Below are 21,306 nucleotides of genomic sequence, written 5' to 3'. Positions count from 1 at the left end.
AGTCGCCAGGTACTGGCCGTAGGTCGGTTGTTTTTCTCCGGTAACTCCGGTTTTCCTCCACCACCAAAACCTGGCACGTCCTTAAATGACCATAGCTGTTAAAAGGAAGTAACACACAACCAAACCAAATCATGAAAAGGTTACACTCGTTTTCAAGGGACATATTCTCATTGGAAATTTGACAGGGCAAATATGATGTCAGTCATTTGCGATGTCACTCTTGATTTGCCTTCAAATTCATATTATTTTCCCATGACAGTTGATCATATCCTAAATATTACTGCTCAAAATAAATAAATTATACATTAATACAGTATACGGGTATTATGGTATAAAGCAGTTTCTCAACCGTTAAAATGTTAAAAGCAATGATGGTTAAACGAGTGTTGTAGTTTAAAAGATTTCATCAGCCCTTGTTTGTATCTGTTCATTCATGATTATACATGTATGATAGTATGAATGGGCTTCTCGGCTATTTAAATGTAGATCTTGTTCCTGATAAGATAATTTTCATATTTAAAAAGACTCTTTTGAAATATCATGCTGTGGTACATTAACTATTAAGGGTAATTAATCTCTTCTGGTATTCAAACAGTCGGAAATGGTATTGTTCACTACAGTACAGTAAACGAATAAACAAGTCGTGGTATGTTGCTGTATGATGAATGTTAGGCTTCTTGTTTATTAGTATTGTCATATTGATAGCATCCTCGATATCCAGGGGTTACGCTCACTTTCGCTATCTACACCTCTGGATATCGAGGTGCCCTGGAATCGAAGGCTCAATGTGCACAACCTTGTGGATGAGACGACAAGACCAATTTGGTCCTTGGATGTACATCAAAAGAATCTCGCGGCCGCATAATGGCAAAAATTGACAGGCTTTGAAGTCGGGTTTCGCTCCTTTGTATTCTTCAAAGAACAATTGTCAGGCACGTGATTGGTCAGGTGTTGTTTTTTTTTACCTGAAACCGATCAAATAGCTGGCCGAGTGCCTTCAATTTTGCAATGACATATTCCAGGGGTGTAGAGAGCGAAAGTGAGCGTAACCCCTGGATATCAAGGATGTATTGATAGTAACATGTGGATAAACCTACATCCGATATTACATACACTCGTTTTACCATAAAATGTGAAAATGTACTAGAGCAACTTATATTAAAATATAATAAAGATAAATAAACAAGAAAGACGCAAATACAATTTCATTTTATATTTTATTGGTCATGTGCATAGAGCACCTAGGAAACACTGCAGTGCAAATGAAATACCATGTATAAAGTACAACATTTCCTAGCGTTACATCATCGCGTATTAGTATTAACCCTTTCACCACTGTAGACCACAATGGACTCGCCCATATCAATGCATGGTAGAGTCTACTCAATTACAAAGGGATGAAAGGGTTAAAACTTACATAAAGAAAATAATATTAGGAACCGATGTTATGTCATACTCCTTGAAAGTTACCCAATCTATGTTAGGTCCATAAGTGGATCTTAGAAAGACTCTTGCCTTTTAAAAATAATGCATCATTTGTTATATTCACAACGTCGGGGGGGGGGGGGGGGGGGGGGTTACATTGATAGTTAAGTCTATCAAATGTAGTGACGTGCATTGAGTTGATTGTATTGACACGAAGCTTTTGCGTAGTAGTTCTATTGTGCCGTAAGCAATACCGAACCATTTTATCAACAGATTGATTACAACAAATTACTCCAATATTTACAATGCATAGTCTATGAACACATTATTCAGAGTGTTCAAATGGTGTAAACATGTATTGCATGAGATTCTGTCTGCGTTTAATAGTGATTGGTAATTAATTTCACTTCACTTTGTATTTACTAGAATGATTGATCTTTATCAATGATATTTAACCTTTTCACGAGTTTGAGATTCGCCCTTATTCATTAAAACTAAACTTTTAAAAAATAACACTAAGTAAAAGTTTTATATAAAAAATGCTGAATTTTAAACGGAGGAAGTTTAACTTTCGTAGAAACAAAATAAACAATTCAAACAAGGAGATTCGGTTCTACTTTAGACAATTGTAACACCAGCAAAGATTGAGACGAGCACATTTTTGACAAAAATTGAAAGCTCTCAAATATTCCTAATGTTCAATCATAACACGAAAAGGATTCACAGATTTCGTTATCGATGAAAACACATTCAATTTTTTTTTCTTAAAAAAAGTTACAAACGAAATGACAGCGCGTTTCTGACTATTGTTTGAATCTAATCAAAACAAGAAATATCACAGTAATTAATTGTTTGCTTTTCCTCTGATGCATAGCTGTTTTTTGCCATGGACCTCAGATAAATCAGATGAAGTTTATCGCAATCCCTACTTGTGTTACGATTGTCTAGAAAGCTGCCTAGAATGAAACATATGTCTAACATGGCGATACTAACGAGAGATTATAGCGAAGTACAAGCATACAAAAGTCAGTTTCTTATGACATAAAAGCAACGGCAAGCAATCGGATGATAATAACATCTCACAACTTTATCCCTCTTTTTCTCGTCGTCTCCTTTTTATTACGTCTACGACATCATTTATTGTCGACCTAGAAAAATGTATTTAATTGATTCTGATATGGGTTGGATGCATCTCAAGAGATTTTGAAGTTGATTTATTGATTTGGACATGTTTAATGTGCTTTACAGATAAATTGTTTGCTTCAAGACAGCTAAGGTATTCTTATAATTTAACAAGCTTAAACATTGCTTAGACAATTCAGCCATTGGTTTTCAAAATTCTTTTAACAATGCATCCATTAAAATATGTAACTGACGTGAAACATTAACAAAAATGATTGTTTTAATGTTTTTGGAAAGTTTTGTAAGGCAAGTTATGTTTAATGTTGTTTATTCTTTTTAATTTGGTCCTATCATTGTAACTAAAAATTATTCGCAACTAAATGAATAACAATGTATTAATTGTTTAAACGAGCTCAAATCCATATCAGAGACTTCCCTCGCAAAACAACACACCAATGTTCATCTTACAGAATCTGATATATTTACATATAATATAAACTTCTATAAAACTTTCACAGCAAACATACAAAACTTAAGGTGATTTTCAGCCAAAATTCAGTTACAAAATGTTCACATCATTCATAGCAGAGAGACTGACACAACCTCTCTCATCTCACATTCATGGCTCTACAATCTGTTCATTGTCTCAAATTCTCCGCCTACCACAAACATCCATGACTCTTCAGCTTAAATATAGACTGTTACATGTCCTCCGCCAACCACTCACAGATCCCTGAGGAGTGCTAACATGAACACGGTATGTTGTTTTGATATTCATAAGCAGCGTGCAGTAATATCTAAGTGTGCGTCTGCACACACATTTGAATCCATAAACATAGTCACATGACTTACTCTAAACTTCAAAAATAAGATTGTACCCAAAACTATTTCTTGAACCCATGTCTGGTGACAAATTTAACAATATGCTTTGTTTAAACAACATAATATTGATTGACGTTCACATGAGACAAATGACACAGGTTTATCTATGATGCCAGTAACATTTGGTATGCCGTGTATGTTCATATCATATTTTCACTAAGTAGGAGTAAAATTACCCTGCAATTATCTCACATTTCGACATGCAAGGATCAGAAACTCAAGTGATAAATGCTTTATTATCAATATATCAAATGAAGTTGAAAGATTTGAAATTAAAAAAAGGTATATATACAATTTTCAATATGGATTCTTTGCTAGTAAAAACCCATTGTACTCCAAATAAAAATGACAAATAACCGTGGGGTGACTTGGATTACACTCAATAGGTGTTGAACTGTCCAGCGTATGTCCGGTCATCTTAAGGTAAAGGGTACCAATACATTTTAATAGCATTATTAGTTTCCGGTCATCTTAAGGTAAAGGGTACCAATACATTTTAATAGCATTATTAGTTTATGTCCTTTTCAAAAGAAATGTCCCATAAGTATCGCATTTTACCATGCATTTTACAGAATTGTAGTTAGAAATAACAAAATGGAAAAATAGAAAATCAACAGGCGTCGAACTGGGGTCCTTTATACTACAAAGAATCCACTGTACCAATGTGTCCGTACAGGCATTACAAAAGCGCAAAACAAAATTAATTGTCCATGAATATATGGGTTGCAAAGCAAATGAAAATCTTCAAAATGGAAGTTTCTTCAAGCCGGAAAACTCCCTTTCATTGCTTTGTTTAACTCTTCTTGGCGATTGCAACTGATGCAGTGGTGCCCTTTACCTTAAGAATAAATGGTATTTGTTGAACTTATATATGTTACCGATAAGAACCGACTTGACTAGATCATGCACTTTCACGCAACAACATTAATGTCTACAGTTCAGTCACAAAAAAAGGGGTACCCATATTGTAGAATTGCTGGATTAACAAGTTCCAGATTAACCTGGTTTGGCAGTACAATATTTATCATTGAATTTAAACGCTGTGATGCATTAATAGAACACATTTTAAGTCTAATTGCATTGTTGACATATATCACAATATCATCACAACATTATGCAATCTCACTCTCTAACAACTTTTAACAAACCTAAATCTCACACACAACTTTTAACAAGTTATATTACGGTCAAACTTTGGACTCGCTAGGTTCCCTAGAACGGTTGGATGAGAATATATACGTAGACCCTCCTATACTTCCGTTTCCGGGTATTCTGTTTACAGTCCTCACTGATGCCCCAATGTTCGTGACGTCAGTACTATTTGTGCTCGTTGATATATTACTTCCCATGAGACGAGCGAATGCGGGGTTGTAACCGACATCACCGGCAGCGAAAGTCATGTCATATTTGCCCAAAGAGTACTCTCCCTTGGTCTTGTCTGCTGGTCCCCAAGTAGGCAGAGACTTCACTGATTCTTGCAGCACCTGTAAGTAACAAGGAAAGAAAAAAATTACTTTCAACCTGTCAAAACATGATGTAATATATAAGTATTAAGTGAAAATTGACTTTGCCAAAACTGCAATGCACATGATGGACAATAGCAGGAACAGGTAACACTCAACACAAAAATCGTTGACCTGTATAATATTAACATTATACTCGTGTATTTTATATGCGATACATATACTGTAAAAATTAAGTTCGCGGTTAATGAATAGATTTGATAAAAAAAAAAAAATCGGGATCTAATTTTCGCGGATCTCAGATCTAGTTGCTATCACAGAAGGTCCTACTGTGAGCATTGAGTAGTTTGCTATTATTTTCGAGGTATATATTTTAACGTGAAAAAAAGTTTCCCCCGAAAGCACGAAAATGGAACCTCGCGAAAAATAACCTGCACAATATATTGAACTCGGTTATTGATATGACGACTTACCATAAATCCTCCATTGCGACAATAGTAGTATAGAGCAAGGACCGCAATGGTCGTGACGGGAAACATTGCGATGAGCCAGCCCAGACTAACGGCCCAGCTAGGATACGTCACATTGTCCAGGTCGGGCTCTTTGAAGAAGACGATGTTCATTATGAGTGTCACCTGTAAGAAAGAGCATAGTTATCACTATGATGCCAAATCAACAGTATTGATCGTCGGGAAAATGTTTTTGTTTTAAAAGGAGATATATGAGAGCTTGGAGGGTTTTATAAATGAACTGTATCATCATGTAAACAACTGTATCTATTGTATCTATTTAAAGAGTTTTTATAATACATTACTTGAAGCATATTAGCTTCATCATTTAATGTTGAAAATGACAATTCCACTTCATCATTTCCATTCGGTCCTTTGCTACTTCTATGTTATATATGTACGGTATTTGAAATACTGTCATTGTCATGTTTAGCTTAATCTTATTAAATTGTTTATTTGTTATTTGTTTACAACAAGTATAATTGTATTCGATGTGTCTAGTACTTACCAACACAACAAAGGGCGACACCCACTTCCAGCAGATCTCCCAGTATTTGTTTGGTCGGATTCCAAGCATGGAATTTATATTGTCAGAGAATTCACTGTAACCTGTTAAGTACAAAATAACTCAATATAGAAATGTGTTACCCAGTATATGTGTTGTCCGAACACTACTCAACCTTTACATATATATTCACAAGTATAAAATAAATAAGCCCTTGGGCTGATATTGCAGTCTCGTTTTGTTACTGGGTGTGATATAGAAAAAGGCTAGTTTTATTCTCTATGTATGTCGTATTAACAAAGATGAAGCCATGATATCAGAGTTATGGAAAGGCGTTGTCATGATTAGTTTTTGCTGATTTAAGTTTGAAACTATGTTTACAGACAGTTGCAGAATGCCAACCTCTATGTATTTACAGACTGGAGCCAGAACGCCGTCGTCTATGTAACAAAAGACTATGGCAGAACACCATCGTCTATGGAACTAAAGACTATGCCAGAACACCATCGTCTATGGAACTAAAGCCTATGGCAGAACACTGTCGTCTATGGAACTAAAGACTATGCCAGAACATCATCCTCTATGGAACTAAAGACTATGCCAGAACACCATCGGCTATGGAACTAAAGACTATGGCAGAACACCATCGTCTATGGAACTAAAGACTATGCCTGAACACCATCGCCTATGGAACTAAAGACTATGGCAGAACACCATCGCTAAAGACTATGCCAGAACACCGTCGTCTTTGTCTTGCTGCAGAACTTACCATATATGCGGGTGATGATCAGCAACTCCATGAAGCCGACCACCAACAAAGGAAAGCCGCCCACACTGTAGTCTACCAGGTTCAGCATCCAGATTCCTCCCTGTAACAACAATCAGAAAGGTCAGTTTACGGTAAACGATCAGAGGTCATGACATGTTTATAGTGTCGACATTTCTGCTTTTCTAACGTGAAAATGAAAATATGAAAAGCATACTGTATAACTGAAATTATTCGTGTGAGATTGATTTTTCTATATTTGCAGTTATAAAAGACTGCTCGGAGAAATTAAAACAAAAAAGGCGAATATTTTTCCCGTGAATAATGGCCTCTTCTAATTGGTATTTTGACTTTAGTAGAGAAATGTGTTGACGGGGTGAGGATGTGAATAAAAACTTTACACATACACTGTTGACATGTGATTTTGTGAGAGGTTATTTATTTAACAAAATATGATAATTTAACTTTAACCCAGAAACTTACGCGACAGATCATTGGAAGACCAAGAAGGAAAAAGACGATACAACCGACGACTCGGAAGATGATATTGTTTCGGCTTGTCTTCAGGATGGGGAACTCGTCAGATATGGAACTAAACACGCACTCAATAATGGAAAACTGAAACGGAATCAATACCAAAGGATAATTACACAGTTTACAAGTTTGCTGCAGTTGATTTATCAGTGACTTTTGTATAAGATTTTGTTATTGCTATTTTTACATGTCATATTATGACGAGCCAAGCGTACCTTTGTAAAGAAAGAGCATGATTTCAGCATGGTTCAGAGGCCAAACAAACACCCGTACCCGTGAAAATGGAAAGTTGTAATAGTGTGATAAATTTAAGTAAAGACGAGGGTTCAATACTGTTCAAGTTTAATTTTGCCTACCAGATATTAATCAAATCATTTTATTTTGAAATACAACAGACTGTAAAACACTTGCTTCGTATATACCTGAGATCCGAACCCAAGGGTGGCCATCATAATGAAGAAAAATACGGACCACATCGGAGCGACGGGCATTCTGGCTAGAGCCTCCGGGTACACGATGAAGGCCAATCCAGGACCTGTAGAATCAAGGCAAGGATATTATATAAAACAGAATGATAACACACGAATCACATCATTTGGGCATCACAATAGATTCCACTATAGATACTCCTGACACTAGTATATACTTTACTGTGTTTCACGCCAAATCAATGCAAATAAAGCAGTTAAAATTTTCAAGAGGGTGGTTATAATGTAGTTGTTTTGCTGTCGTTTGCACGGCGTGTATTGCTTCACATATCTTCATTGTACATAATATGACGTCAGAAATATTTACCATCGTCAACCACAGAAGCGACGTCCACGTTCTTCTCCGTGGCGATGAAGCCGAGGACAGAGAAGATGACAAGACCGGCGAACACACTGGTGCCACAGTTGATGCAGCAGACAATGAGGGCGTCACGGTAACAGTTATTGTTGAACTTGTTGTAACTGGACATGGCAATCAGACCTCCGGAGCATGCGCTGAGGGAGTAGAAAATCTGGGTGGCTGCGTCACTCCACACGCGCGGGTCCAAAAGACGTTCAAAATCAGGTTCGAGGTAGTACAAGATGCCCTTGGAAGCACCCGGCAAGGTCACGCCACGGACAAACAGCACAGTCAACATCACATATGGGAAAATGGCGGTGAAGTACACAACCTGTTAACGAGGAATATCGGTATATCATATATTGTTTATTTATTTTCATGGTTGCTTTTTTCATTTACACAGTCATGCCATGTTTTACACTATTCTAAAGATGGAAAGTAGAACAGGTTTAGCACAGAACAGACCATCCTCGATACTCCAGGGGTAAAGCTCACTTTCGCTCACTACATCCCTAGAATTTGTCATAGCAAAATTGAAGGCACGCGGCTAGCTATTTGATTGTTTTCGAGTAAAAAAATTCTGACCAATCGCTAGGCTGATACATGTCTTTTGAAGATTACAGAGGAGCGACACCCAACTTAAAAGGTAGTTAATGTTTACCGTTACACGACCGAGAGATTCTTTTGATGTACATCAAAGGATCAAACTGGTTTTCTTGTCTCCTTCGATTTTGTTATGACACAGTCCAGGGGTGCATAGAGCGAAGATGAGAAGACATAGTAAAGTGTATAAATTTTATCCCATCAACTATTCAATTACTCACCTTTCCGAGAGACTGGATGCCTTTCAGAAGGACCAGACCAACAACGAGCCAGGCGACGAAAAGACAAATGACTAGATGCCACTCCACCGTCCCGAAGTCATCGATGCTCTCCGACTGGTTCAACACGTTACGCCTTCAAAGAAAAACCAGAGCAAATTATATATAGTGTACTGGTAGTAGTAAACTTTTCCTTTTAACATAAATTGATAACATTCTTTACACTTTTGAAATAATTGAGCAGGGACTATTATGATTTACCTATAATATTCTTCTGTTGGCGTCTTGTAAGCAGTTGGATCAATATGGACAGTTGAATTGGAATCTGCAACATTGACGGAAATGATGTTTCAAATTGGAAATAGACACATTTCGGGAAGGGTTAATGATTAAATGAAAACTTTACTACACATACCGTTTCTAACAAAATCATTATTATTCATTATCCGTGATTCAAATTGAACTCACCTGATATGTTGCTTTTAGTAACATGGTGATCAAAGGGCAGACAACTGTTGGTGTTCCAGCTGTTGTCACATGACTCCCACGGTAGAACATCCGTGAAGGATTTGAAGAGATAGTAGAGGACATGCGAAATGACGACATTATAATATAGACCAATCAACAGCGACACAATCACCATGGCGTATCCGAGACCTAAAATAGACAAGGTAAGTGTCATATTTCTGAAACTTTCAAACGAAAACAATAGATAGTGTCGCAAAACGTCAACAAAACGAAAGTTATCTTGAAGACGAAAACAGTGTTATAGTATATGAATGAAAAGGGAATACATATACGTGTATTTTCCTGTACATACCTTTGAATAAGGGGCTGAGTTTCCATATAGCGATAGGGCCCAGACTAGCGTACTGACCCAGCACCAACTCCATGTAGAATAAGGGTAAACCAACCAGCGCCAACATCAGAGTATATGGGATCAGGAAGGCGCCTAAAATACACAAGTATATGCACTGTCAAAACAAATAAACAAACGACTGAGTCACAACGGCTATATCAGTTTATTTTATGTTTCGTTATGATAACAAGCTATTGTATGACCCCGTTGGTGTCTAGGCAATGTATCTTTACGTCAGTGTCCAATTAGCAACTCGCATGCTCATTAACATAACCTACTGTTTATCGTTCATATCCTATTTATTACTATAAATAACGTTTTGTTACAATGATCAGGTTGAGATTATGGAGCTGTTGACGATTGAAACATTAAAACCTCCTTTTTTTCGGAAGGCCCGCATCAGTGTTATGTTTAGAGTTGCGGCAAGGTGATTTAGTGCCGGAGTCGTGAGTTCGAGGCCCGGATAGGGCAGAAGTCAATCAGGTTCTTCCTTTGTAAATTGTGTTTCTATGTTAGATATATATCTACATAATGAAATTGAAACCAACAAAAATTCGACAGGGTTGGCTATAAATGTATAAATGTAGGGAACATACATGAACTACTTTTCATGGCCTTGTTTATATTCTCGCTATTCTCGTACTTTCTCGTCAATTAGCTGATGTCGTGTATGATACTGATTAATTTGCAATGTTTACATTTTATCGTGTTATCTCTAGACTGTCAAACTTGTTCTCCAGTATTTTGAAGTGTACACATTTCATCAATGACGTCAACCGAGCAAGCTGTGACACCCCTACGTCAACAAAGCATTATCTGTTGTGTCGTCCAGGAAGAGACACTTCACAAGCGACATCCGCCACTATGTAACACGTGTGTTCCCGCGGTGAGGTACTGAGGCTGGCTAATTTGCATTTCTCACATACGTTAGCAGATATTGAATTTTCTGTGCAGTATATAGTTCATTATAAGAAAAGATAAGATGGAATTATTTATAAATAGATCAAGGAAGGGCTTTGATGTTGAAAACTAGAACGGAAAGTGTTGAAATGTTAGAAGTAAATTATTTAACGCCGCTGGGAATTGGCGTTGTGCACCGAAGTGAACCAAAGTGTTTCCGACTCCCACGTCTTAATAAACTAACACAGCATGGCCGACCCGACGACAATCTAACAGATATCCCTACATAGAAGGTATGGTATGAAACAACATATAAAATATATAGAGAATCTATGGAGTAAAAGTCCGGTAAAGCTGACTAATCTTTGACAACAGATCCCGCGACAACCGATCGATATCTGCTTCAGACAGCATTGACGTCAGCGGCTGTGCTACTACGTATATTTAAACGCAGAGTTGCAGCGACTGGGTGTCGTTCGTTTCCAGGGAAATCAAGAGCTTGTCAATGCTGAATTTAGACATGTCCAAAATAGAAACTCATTAGTTCTAAACGATTTTTACTAGCTGTTGCTGCCAATTACAGAATAAAATCAAGACTGAAATATCTACGGTATCTAAAACCACAAATAGACAATCTAAATCCTTCCTTCAACTTACAGTACAAACATATATTAGGAAAAAATATGAATATTTTGCTGCCGTTTGCAAAACTAAAAGTCACGTGGATTTTGTTGTTGCTGTTGCTATTGTAATATTTGATTCTGTTGTTTTGTTTATTAAATGTTTTTACTCATATTTTTTTTTTAAACCCCCTTGTGAAACCAATTATTTGCTCCTAATTTTTTACATGTCCGGAATCTCACCTCCGCCATTCCTGTAACAGAGGTAGGGGAACCTCCAAACGTTGCCGAGACCAACTGCGTAGCCTACGCAAGTAAGAATGAATTCCATCTTCCCGCCCCATTCGGCTCTCTCTTCGCTATTACTCTCCTGTGAACTTCCGATACTTTCGGAACTGTTTTTACTATCGACTTCCGGTACAGACTTGAAACAAGGATGGACTTCAGTCTGAAATAATTAGAACAACAAAATACATCGTCATTACAATTATAGATTTAAAACATGTACGTCATCGCTTGGTGTTTGTGTTCATTACAAAAATTAGTCATCAATGTTTGTTGATATTTCATTGTTTTATACATATTAGAACATTACCCCTCGCCCTTACCTACCCCACTCTACCCCAAACAGAGAGGTAGTGTGTACGTTACTGTTATCGGGCGGGGTTAATGAACGATTCGCACTGCCCTGTATATTCGTAGTTTTCATGGAAATCACCTGAGCAATTATTTTTGTTGATCCCCATAGCCCCTGCAGAATCGCAGATTTTCTTCTATATCTGCTATTATATAGGTTATTAACTGAAACTAGTCTTGTATTACAATTTAAATACCCGATAAAAGCAACATAGGGAATTAAAGTGTCGTTTTTATTTGAATACCACCTCAATAATCGCTCTCCGCGTTCGGTGTCTTTTCAGGATTAATAAAACATAAAGGAGCAAGCATATTTTCTTTTCTTTACATACATACCGATTTCATGACACGAAACATGTCTTTTCAAAGTGGAACTTACGCAGACCTTACGTGACAATTGCTTTTACATTTCATTACAAACGAAATTGCTTATTTCTAATTTCCGTTCACAAAATTCCCTGAATTCTTATGGTGCTTTAAATGCATAGAGACCGTTACTATTTACATAACGAGATATTGACCGGGACGTTTGTAATTTCGTTTAGCTCTTTGATCACTTGGTGGGGTCGTGAACTATTATGTATAAAGTTTCGTAATACAGTTTGACAAAATTTTGTTGACATAGCCTTCTAACATCCAACAAACCATCAAACAAATATCAATTACTTCACCGGCTAGGTAACACCATATACATACAAATCAATAATATGGTTCATTGTGGAATATTTACGTTGACTACCATTGAACATACAGCGATCCATGTGTCGTCTAAGTGTCAGCGTATATGTTTAAAATTTTATAAATAATCACCCACCTGAATACTTTCGTGCTGGCTTTTAATTTCACTGTTTATTCGCTTTGAAATATCTTGTGTGTTTTCCTATTAGTAAATATACGCCTTTTAAATGTTTGGTTAATATACAGGCAAATCCTCACTCTTGAAATTGTGCAGGGGTGAGAAATCGTGTTGCAAACATAGCATTTTAAACATGGTTTTCCCCACCCGGGTGAGAAATAGTGTTAGGGGTGAGAAATTGTGGCGTAAAAACGTCCTGAGACGAAGCCATCAACTTTGTAAAGCGGTTTTACTAAATCAACGTTGGAAAATCATATATTTTCCCCTGAATAGCTTTAAACCCTAATAGGGGATTGGGTTTCTCTGTTTATATAGCTGTTTTCGTAGAAGTGTTGTCTCGTGTCTGTCTTTATCTTAAAAAACATGGGCAGCAGTAATCAGATCGAGGCTCGAGTCCAGAAACAATTATATTGATGTAATATCGACGTTTCATCAAAGTTCTTTTATCTTTGACATTCTGTCTTATAGATTTACCGAGAGATATAAATCCCAAACATCTTCGGACATTGTGAATATAGAACAGGGTCAATCTCGTGTCAAGTTCCGAGCGGGAACGCCACTCAGCATGCGCGCTGACCATGCCATAACCATCGAAACATGAGATCCGGAATATGACATTAATGAAATAAAAATAGATTTGACCTCCTCACTGACCAGCATGCTGACTGGTGATACCAGGGCATGTGGTCAGTATATGTGGTTAGTGATGTGTCAGAAACAGATACCTATCTCTATCTAGATATATATAGCTCACCATCAATATATGGTAATTAGCTAAACAGTCTCCGTAATACCTTCAGTGACGTCATTGCTTATTAGCATGGAAAGCCGCCTCTGAGTAATGTTATAACTAGCACCCTGTATCGAGTGCTTGCAGTGAGCGTTGACGTGAATAGCGCTAATGGAAAAATAAGTTCAAACTCCGGTCAGATTAATTAAAATTTTACCATTTGATTGTTCATAAGTAAACTAGTTGGTTATATATTCTATACGACCTTGTTCCGGCTTCTAGAAGGATCGAAAAAAGGCAAACACACTAAGTTGAGTGTACAAGTACAAATATATTGATTAAAATTTCCACCTGGGTGATGGATCTACATGTGTGTGCGCTTTAATGCGTTCAGGGAGTGCCGTACGTGTGCAATTAAACGTAGAAAAAGGCGCGAAAACTTAACAAATCACAACATTTCCTGTTTCACTCAAATTAACTTGAAATATGAATATTATTATGAACAAACAATTAATAGCACGCGATGATACCCAGGCAGGAGCACACATGCAGCACGTGGTCACTCGAGGCTAGTGACCCTGACATGGGGATAATCTGTTCCGCAGATGTTTAAACCGTGTTAATGAATACCAGAGATTAGTTACAAATGCCCCTCTATGCTCTGGTCTTTAAATGTGTATTGTGTTGCCTGAAAGAAGGTCAAAAGTTGTTGGTACATGGTTCAAATTAAGTCATTGGGTCAAAGGTAACTAAGTGTTCCTTATAAATAGAAAGTCTTACGTAATGTACTATGCCAAATTAACAGCACTGGTCGGACGAAAAACGCGCGGGAGTTCGTTTATATATGTATACAAGTGACAGACGATTGGCATGGAAACATATTTGACATTTTTGAAAACGCAGTTACTGTTGTTGCAAGCATTCCAGCTTACAAAACTCTCAATTAAAATATTTGTTTATTATCAGGGATATTAACTCTATGGTATCGTTAATGTAAATTATTTCAATAAAGCGGAAAACGCGAATAAAAACAACACACACACACACACACACACACACACACATTCACGGGAGCAGCACCTACTACACATGTATGCTGCGTAAATACTTCTGGACACAAACGCTTTACTGTAAGCTCATTACCACAGACGGTATCTCTGGGGCATGCTTTGCTGGTCTGCGGTGATAATGTGTTCTATAGCTGCTGTGGGAGTGTTCAAACCATAAATACCGGACGAATACCAGGGGGGTTCCAAGAATGAATGAATCATATCGTTCTCAGCGCGGGTAAACTGAGTGATAACACATATAACAGTGTAAATTTGTATAAATGATCATATTCATTGCGGAAATTTTTAACAGGAAATTAATTTGGGTTACTCTGAAGTTTCATAATTCAAAAGAGCGGAAGAAAAACCTCCCTTATGCACAAGTTATTCAGTATTTTTCATTTCCTTTTAAGGGAAAAACACACGAACCGGAAACGGCGTGTTAATACTATGGGTTAATAAAAGTTTTAATGAGATAAATAAATATGAAATGTCTCTGTAGGATTTTTAAAGCACCGAATTAAATCCCATTTCCTTTTTTAATTATGTACAAATGCTGTTAGCGGGCTAAATTTTATATAACCCTATTTATATTAAAAATTACTCCCATCGCTGGCCTCAAGTTTCCGGTTTGGGCGCAAAACAATCATGTTTCGTGAAAATTTAGAAATTGTATAACAGGAATTATCTCATTTCATACTCTTACAAGGAAAATACATCACAAAGTTAATATTTAGTATTTAAATATTGAAAAGTATACCATACATCTGCTGAAAAACGTTAAAACATGGTGCACACCATCAGAATCCACACAAACAACATAAGATTAACATAAAATATTAGCCATCTTTCGTGTTTCCAATTTTTAACAAATAAAGACATTAGCCCAAGTACGTACGTTATAGAAAAAAAGAAAATACAAGTTATTTTGTACTTACCACAGTAAGGGTCATTCCATCTCCGATGTCCAGTTTCATCGGTTCGTTTTGACGGTCATTTACATCCAATGCTTCAGCAGCGAACATTGGGTCAGTTTCACTCTCACTCACTGGTACACCGATGTGTCCTTTCATGTTTACGTTTTGTTTTGTTATTGTTATTGTTTATTCCCTCAAACCGTAGGACCTTACTCGGTCCGTATCTATTTTAATATTGAGCTGTTGATTTCATCATCGTGTGTATATTGTGCTCTCGTCATGCTCGCGAACGCCAGCCAATCATAGGGCTCTGATCATTAGTAGCTCCATTCAATAGCTATGTGAAACAGATGTGTACGCATGCGCAGTATTTACTATTGACCTAAAATTTTCCACTATCCTATGCTACGTCACATGAAAATGTGTGGGTTGCTTACGTATGTAAACATAAAGGAATGGCATTGAGCAATCGCACCGATAGCCCAAGTTAGTCAATGAATGGAAACCATTTCGCACTGAGGTGAAACATACACATTCATATCACAATGTTGATAAATATTGATTTTATTTTTAATTATATTCCGGTTAAGGCAAACGTGTTGGTAAATGTTCACATGTGTATTATGTTCATGCAAAAATACTTGTACTTGTTTCCGAGGAAGATAATGTGTACAATATGTTATTTAACGCAACAATTGACATAGAGGATCTATCATAAGCTATCCTTCTTATAAGATTTATATTAGTTTTGAATTTTTCATATTGAAATAAATGTAAAATAGAATCTTGACTTGCTGGCGCCCGAGCGACCCTATACGTATGTGACGTCTGGCGTTACGTCACTTGTTGCAAAAATCGAGACTCGTAGTTGACCTACTGTCGGTGTTGTTTACATCGAGTGTGTCCAAATTACCATGACAGGCGACGTTCGAGGCTGACTTTTTTGTAGTATTTTGATGACGTCTTTGTCGAGGATCGTTTCAGCTGATGGTCCTGTTTCACATTTGTGTTTGAGCCAGGGGATCTTCAATATATTCTTGTATTGACTTAAGCTCTGAAAATTAATTACGATGATCGTTGATTTGGCATTATCTGGTTCAGAGGAATATTTTGGTTATTAACGTCTTGAACCAAGTCGACATGGTAAGCTACGTTGTAAAAGGATATAGCTCATTCCCATGCATTTCATACGAAACTAGCCAATCAGTTAGGCTAAATATTAAACGTGTGTCATAAAGAAAATTTACATAATCGGGCTTTATTACACTATGTCATGGTAGTCATATGGTACAAAGATATTTTTGCCGGGCGTTGAGCAGGTCCCGATGGCCGGGTTTAACACTTACGTCAGGAGAAATGATCTACAACGGACGATTGGGAATACCAGTATCACAAGGAGTTGGTTATATTACATAGGAAATAGTATACCATACAAAACAAACGATACAAGTATCTCCTAGAAGAGTTGAAAGTACTAAAGACTCGTTGTTGAGAATTTTTCTTTTTATAATATTTCTTCGTCCGTAAGGATCATTTTTCTGATTTATAATAGATATATATATATCAAATTAGATAAATCTGCCGTCTCGCAGTTCCTTTAGTAGGTGATTTCATGTTTGTTTACTATTTCAATTCGTAAAGATTTTTTTAAGCTGACTATACTTGGAATCATGCGTCAACTTTGACTATTTGACGGAGTATATATATATATATATATGTAATTTTAATCCCTTCCGAGCAACTTGTATTTGTACAAAACAGTAAAACCTCGATATAATGCCCCTCTTTCCTTTGCCACCTCGTTTACCGCCAACACATTTCAATGTCCATTTTTCTAAATTTTCTGAAGAATTCTTCTATCCTTTTCCCTCAAGTTATCGTCAAACCGCTTTATAACGCCAAACTTTCCCCGGAACAAGGGTGGCAGTATAACGAGGATTTACATCATGTGTAAAGCAGAGAGCACCATACACTGTACTTCAGAGACGGTTTGTTAGTAGATATTTTCCGTCACGTCTCAGTACACAAGAACGACATTTTTCTAGCTATAGGTACATTGTGTACACAAATAGTAGGGTGAAGATAACTATGATATAAATGCTGTAAGGAAGCCAAGAGCTTGCTTTCTCCTTCAGGAATGCTGTTTATCATAAATTAGTTACGTTTCGTTTGGGATCGGCTTATCCAATCATATATAAGAGCTATATCCTCCTTCCTGGGAAACCGGAACGGCTATCTTATCAGAAAAGACGCATGGCTTTGACACTTCTCGATAACACACAAATAGGCTTAACAATAAATAAAATGCAAAGTAAGTCCTTTAAATAAAGCCCACGTATTTTAAACAATTTAAATCAGCCTGAAAGAAAGAGGGCGCAGCAGGAGGGTGTTTCTTTGACAGGAGGATCAATTTGTCAAAATAGTAAAAGCCGTTGGAAAATTCTGTTTGTGTTAGAATGCAGTTGTATATACGGTGTGCAACCAAACACCTCCATTGCAAGTGGTTAATGATTCGCCAAATACGGGCAAAATAAAAAATGCACATATTACATATTTATCACGAGAACAATGATATATTATTCAATGACACTGAAACACCACCGTCACCGACAAATTCAACGAAAACAACGTCAAAAGAACACCGGAAACAACAAAACAATAAGGTCTAATTTCGGTGGCCATATTTGAAGTAAGTTGAAAGCGAACAGGAAGATTCATCTTTAGCAACCGTCTTGGCGGAGATACTTTTAAAGGAAAAACGGAATATCGGGAATTTAACTGCAGGCCATTATTTGTTGGGAATAAAAAGATTAACCTGAAGTTCAACTGGATGCCTTAATTATTTTTAGTAATAAAAGATGAACCGGGCGTTTAACTGGAGATAACCATATAATTAAAGGGAGAAAGATGAACTAAGGCCGCAATGTTTGGGGCCTTCTTAAAATACGCCGTTTTGAATGATGCATCACGGGTGGTAAAAACTACCCCGCCATATCATCATCATCAAACATGACATATATATTTCAGAGTTATTCAATCAGTTGAATATGATGTTTATATTCAATCTACATGAATAGGATATCTATGGGTGATGGATAGTGCAGATGGACGTAAGAAGTTGTCGAGTCACGAGCGCTATTTTCCGGCTTCCGCACAAGGACCCCTGTGTGTTTCATCCGGTTCAACATGACTAGTTATTTAAAAAATATTTTGAAATTTGATAAAATTTGCTTCATCATATTTGCAATATAATTAGGTTTAATTTATATTGTTGAAGTCTGCGATTACGACAATTTTTTTTAATGATGTTTATAACTTTCAGCGTCAGTGAACACATAAGACTGTGAGGTCATCAAGTTTAGTTTACTCCTTACTATATACATTATTCACCAGTCAACATGGCTTAATATTTATAGTTTAGAATTTACTTTCTAAAACTGAACAACAACAACAAAATCCCATCGTCAATATGCTTAAAGTATGGTATTTTAATGTTATCATGAATACATTACAGAATCATAATTTCCTTCACCATATGTTCCCATACATTTCTCGATGGTGAGAGCGATAACGGTTTATCAGAAGCGAGGCACACATTTGAATTCATTACAAGTTTTCCCAGTCATGTTTGTACCAAGTCTGAGGACTATACCCACTCTGTCGAACTTGACGATGGTAACAGCTGGGTACGTGATATTGATACTCTGTATGGAAACTCTATAGCAACACATTATCAACTAATTAAACATAAAGGATGTGCTGATAACGTCTCTACCAGGACTCGACCCCTGACATTATAATTAACTACGTATATAATAAACTGTTGTCCTGTTGAGCATATGCTCACAAGAGGGTGTCCCTCCCCGGGTCTCTCTCTCTCACAACCCCCTCCCCTCAACCCATCTTCGCTCACTCGGAACTCCTCGGGTGGCTCGTACCTGGAACGTCGCGGAGTCACCCGAGTTTTGGCGATTGATCTTCGCTAGCCAGGTTACGATCCGGTACGATACAATCTCTACCCAGAGTTGTCGTTCCTTTTCAATCACGCACACTAAAGCGAGACTCTGCTTAGTCTCGTTCAACCAGACTCTTATTGTCTGCGCAAGCTATGCCGAACAGAGAGTCTCTTGAATTACAAGTGATCAAGCGTCTGGTTGAACGAGACTAAACTCTGCGTGGAGATTGGGTACGGTACGGTCTACTTACTCTATCTTCAGTGAGTAATTAGACCGGACCGTACCAGATCGTAACTCTTGTCTAGAGAAAGAGATGCCCTCAACCAGGATGTATCTATTTCTATTCCCATGAACGTATATTACAGGATGTTCTAAGTTTAGTTTTAATGAAAAAGTGCCGGGTATGCCAGGGTATTTTTTTAACTGGTGATAACTATATTTCTGCAAAGTATTTCTCCCTTTGTCATCCAAACAGTATCCTGCTACTACCCAAGAGGATCTATACATTTGTGTATTTCACAGGGTGTCCCCTACCTCCGTCCCCAAAACTGTATTTAAGTTGTTTATTCACAAAAGTATATCAGGGTGTTTTTTATCTAGTGATGTTCCACATTCTGAATTATATTATTCATTCATGACGAATATTCTTTCTTCTCTCCTCACTCCTTCTTCCTCGGGGTATCTCTGATTCACAGAATTTTTCCATCCTCCCGAGTGTTTCTCTCCCTCTCCTATTGACCCCGGGATGCCCTGTTCCCCAATCCCCCCCCCCAAAAAAAACCCCCCAGAAATAACAACCTTTGTCCGAGATAATTTGATCACGTATATTTAATATTTCTGACAAAGAATAAGTCGCATTCGTAAATTGATGGAGGGGTAGCCAAATGGTGTTGAGCATCAATTGAAAACAGTTCAATGTGTTGAGCTTGACTGATATCTGTGTTGTACAATACTTAAATATCTCTGGTTCCATGGGCATATTTTGTACAAAAAAACACACAAAAAAAGACCACAAAATTTAAATGATATATACCTAAGTCATGCTTTCAACAGCAATCCAAAGGTGTTCACCGTCGAATTTAGATAAGTACTCCGGCGGAATCCTCTTTTCCGGTAGAACCTGGTGTAGTGACCACAGGATGTCCTGTCCCTGTGTATTCTATGAGATAAAACATTACATATCATAAATCAAGTCTGTTACGTTGAAAACACGTTAAGTGTCGTTTATATTGTTTTTATTTACATCGGTAACAAAACGCAATAAACATCAACACGTAATGTATACAAAGGTGTGCCTTTAGTTTTTCACTGCTGCACTCAAATTTAAACCTTGCGGGGTTTGAATTTTTCCACTAAAATTTCACAATATCTTGCCCCGAAATCGTGTCCTATTTGCATGCCTCTGTGCTTCACGTGGGTTTTTATTACCTGTGTCTGGCACACCTCGTTTACACATGTTCGTACTATGCCCAGTACTGAGAAGTGGGGCAATAAGGTGTGTAAGAATACCTTCTGAAGTCCTGAGACGAACTAGTTTGGTGGAGTTTAAATGGCCTGGTCTACATGAATGTATTCATTGGTTTTTGTATCATGAATGACAGAGCTCACAGGTAGAAAAGGTGTATTATAGTGAGTTTAAATGACCTGTTCTACAAGAATGCGATTCATTCTCACGGGTAGAAAAATTGTATTACGGCTGGTTAGTATGCCATTAAACCTACTTGAAAGCTGTGTCGTTGATGGGACTTCAAATAACATGCACCACGAGACACAATTCTTAGCCAATTACACGTGGCAATCCGCTGTTCAAGTTATTGAACTGTGCAGACTGTCGATTAGACGAGAATTTTGATTTTGGAATATAATTTGTAAGTTAAAAAAAAATTGAAACGCTGAGATTTATAAGTTTAAACGTTTTCTATGTATTT

At 37.2% G+C, this 21,306-nt stretch overlaps 1 protein-coding gene across 1 annotated transcript; it reads right to left on the bottom strand.

Moving 5' to 3' along the window:
* Window positions 1-3,908: 3,908 nt before the first annotated feature.
* Window positions 3,909-15,710, bottom strand: LOC110446973 (sodium- and chloride-dependent glycine transporter 1-like). The gene is made up of 13 exons (XM_021492331.1): window positions 15,444-15,710; window positions 11,478-11,682; window positions 9,676-9,807; window positions 9,324-9,512; window positions 9,117-9,180; window positions 8,859-8,991; window positions 8,002-8,365; window positions 7,629-7,741; window positions 7,156-7,290; window positions 6,676-6,775; window positions 5,910-6,010; window positions 5,366-5,527; window positions 3,909-4,913 (listed from the first exon to the last, which is right to left on the bottom strand). Exons 1-13 carry the CDS (start codon window positions 15,576-15,578, stop codon window positions 4,617-4,619), a joined length of 2,130 nt encoding a protein of 709 aa, XP_021348006.1. The 5' UTR covers window positions 15,579-15,710; the 3' UTR covers window positions 3,909-4,616.
* Window positions 15,711-21,306: the final 5,596 nt, after the last annotated feature.

Source organism: Mizuhopecten yessoensis, unplaced genomic scaffold (genome assembly GCF_002113885.1).
Source record: "Mizuhopecten yessoensis strain PY_sf001 unplaced genomic scaffold, ASM211388v2 scaffold3091, whole genome shotgun sequence".
Taxonomy (NCBI): Eukaryota; Metazoa; Mollusca; class Bivalvia; order Pectinida; family Pectinidae; genus Mizuhopecten; species Mizuhopecten yessoensis.
This window is presented reverse-complemented; position numbering and strand designations above follow the sequence as displayed.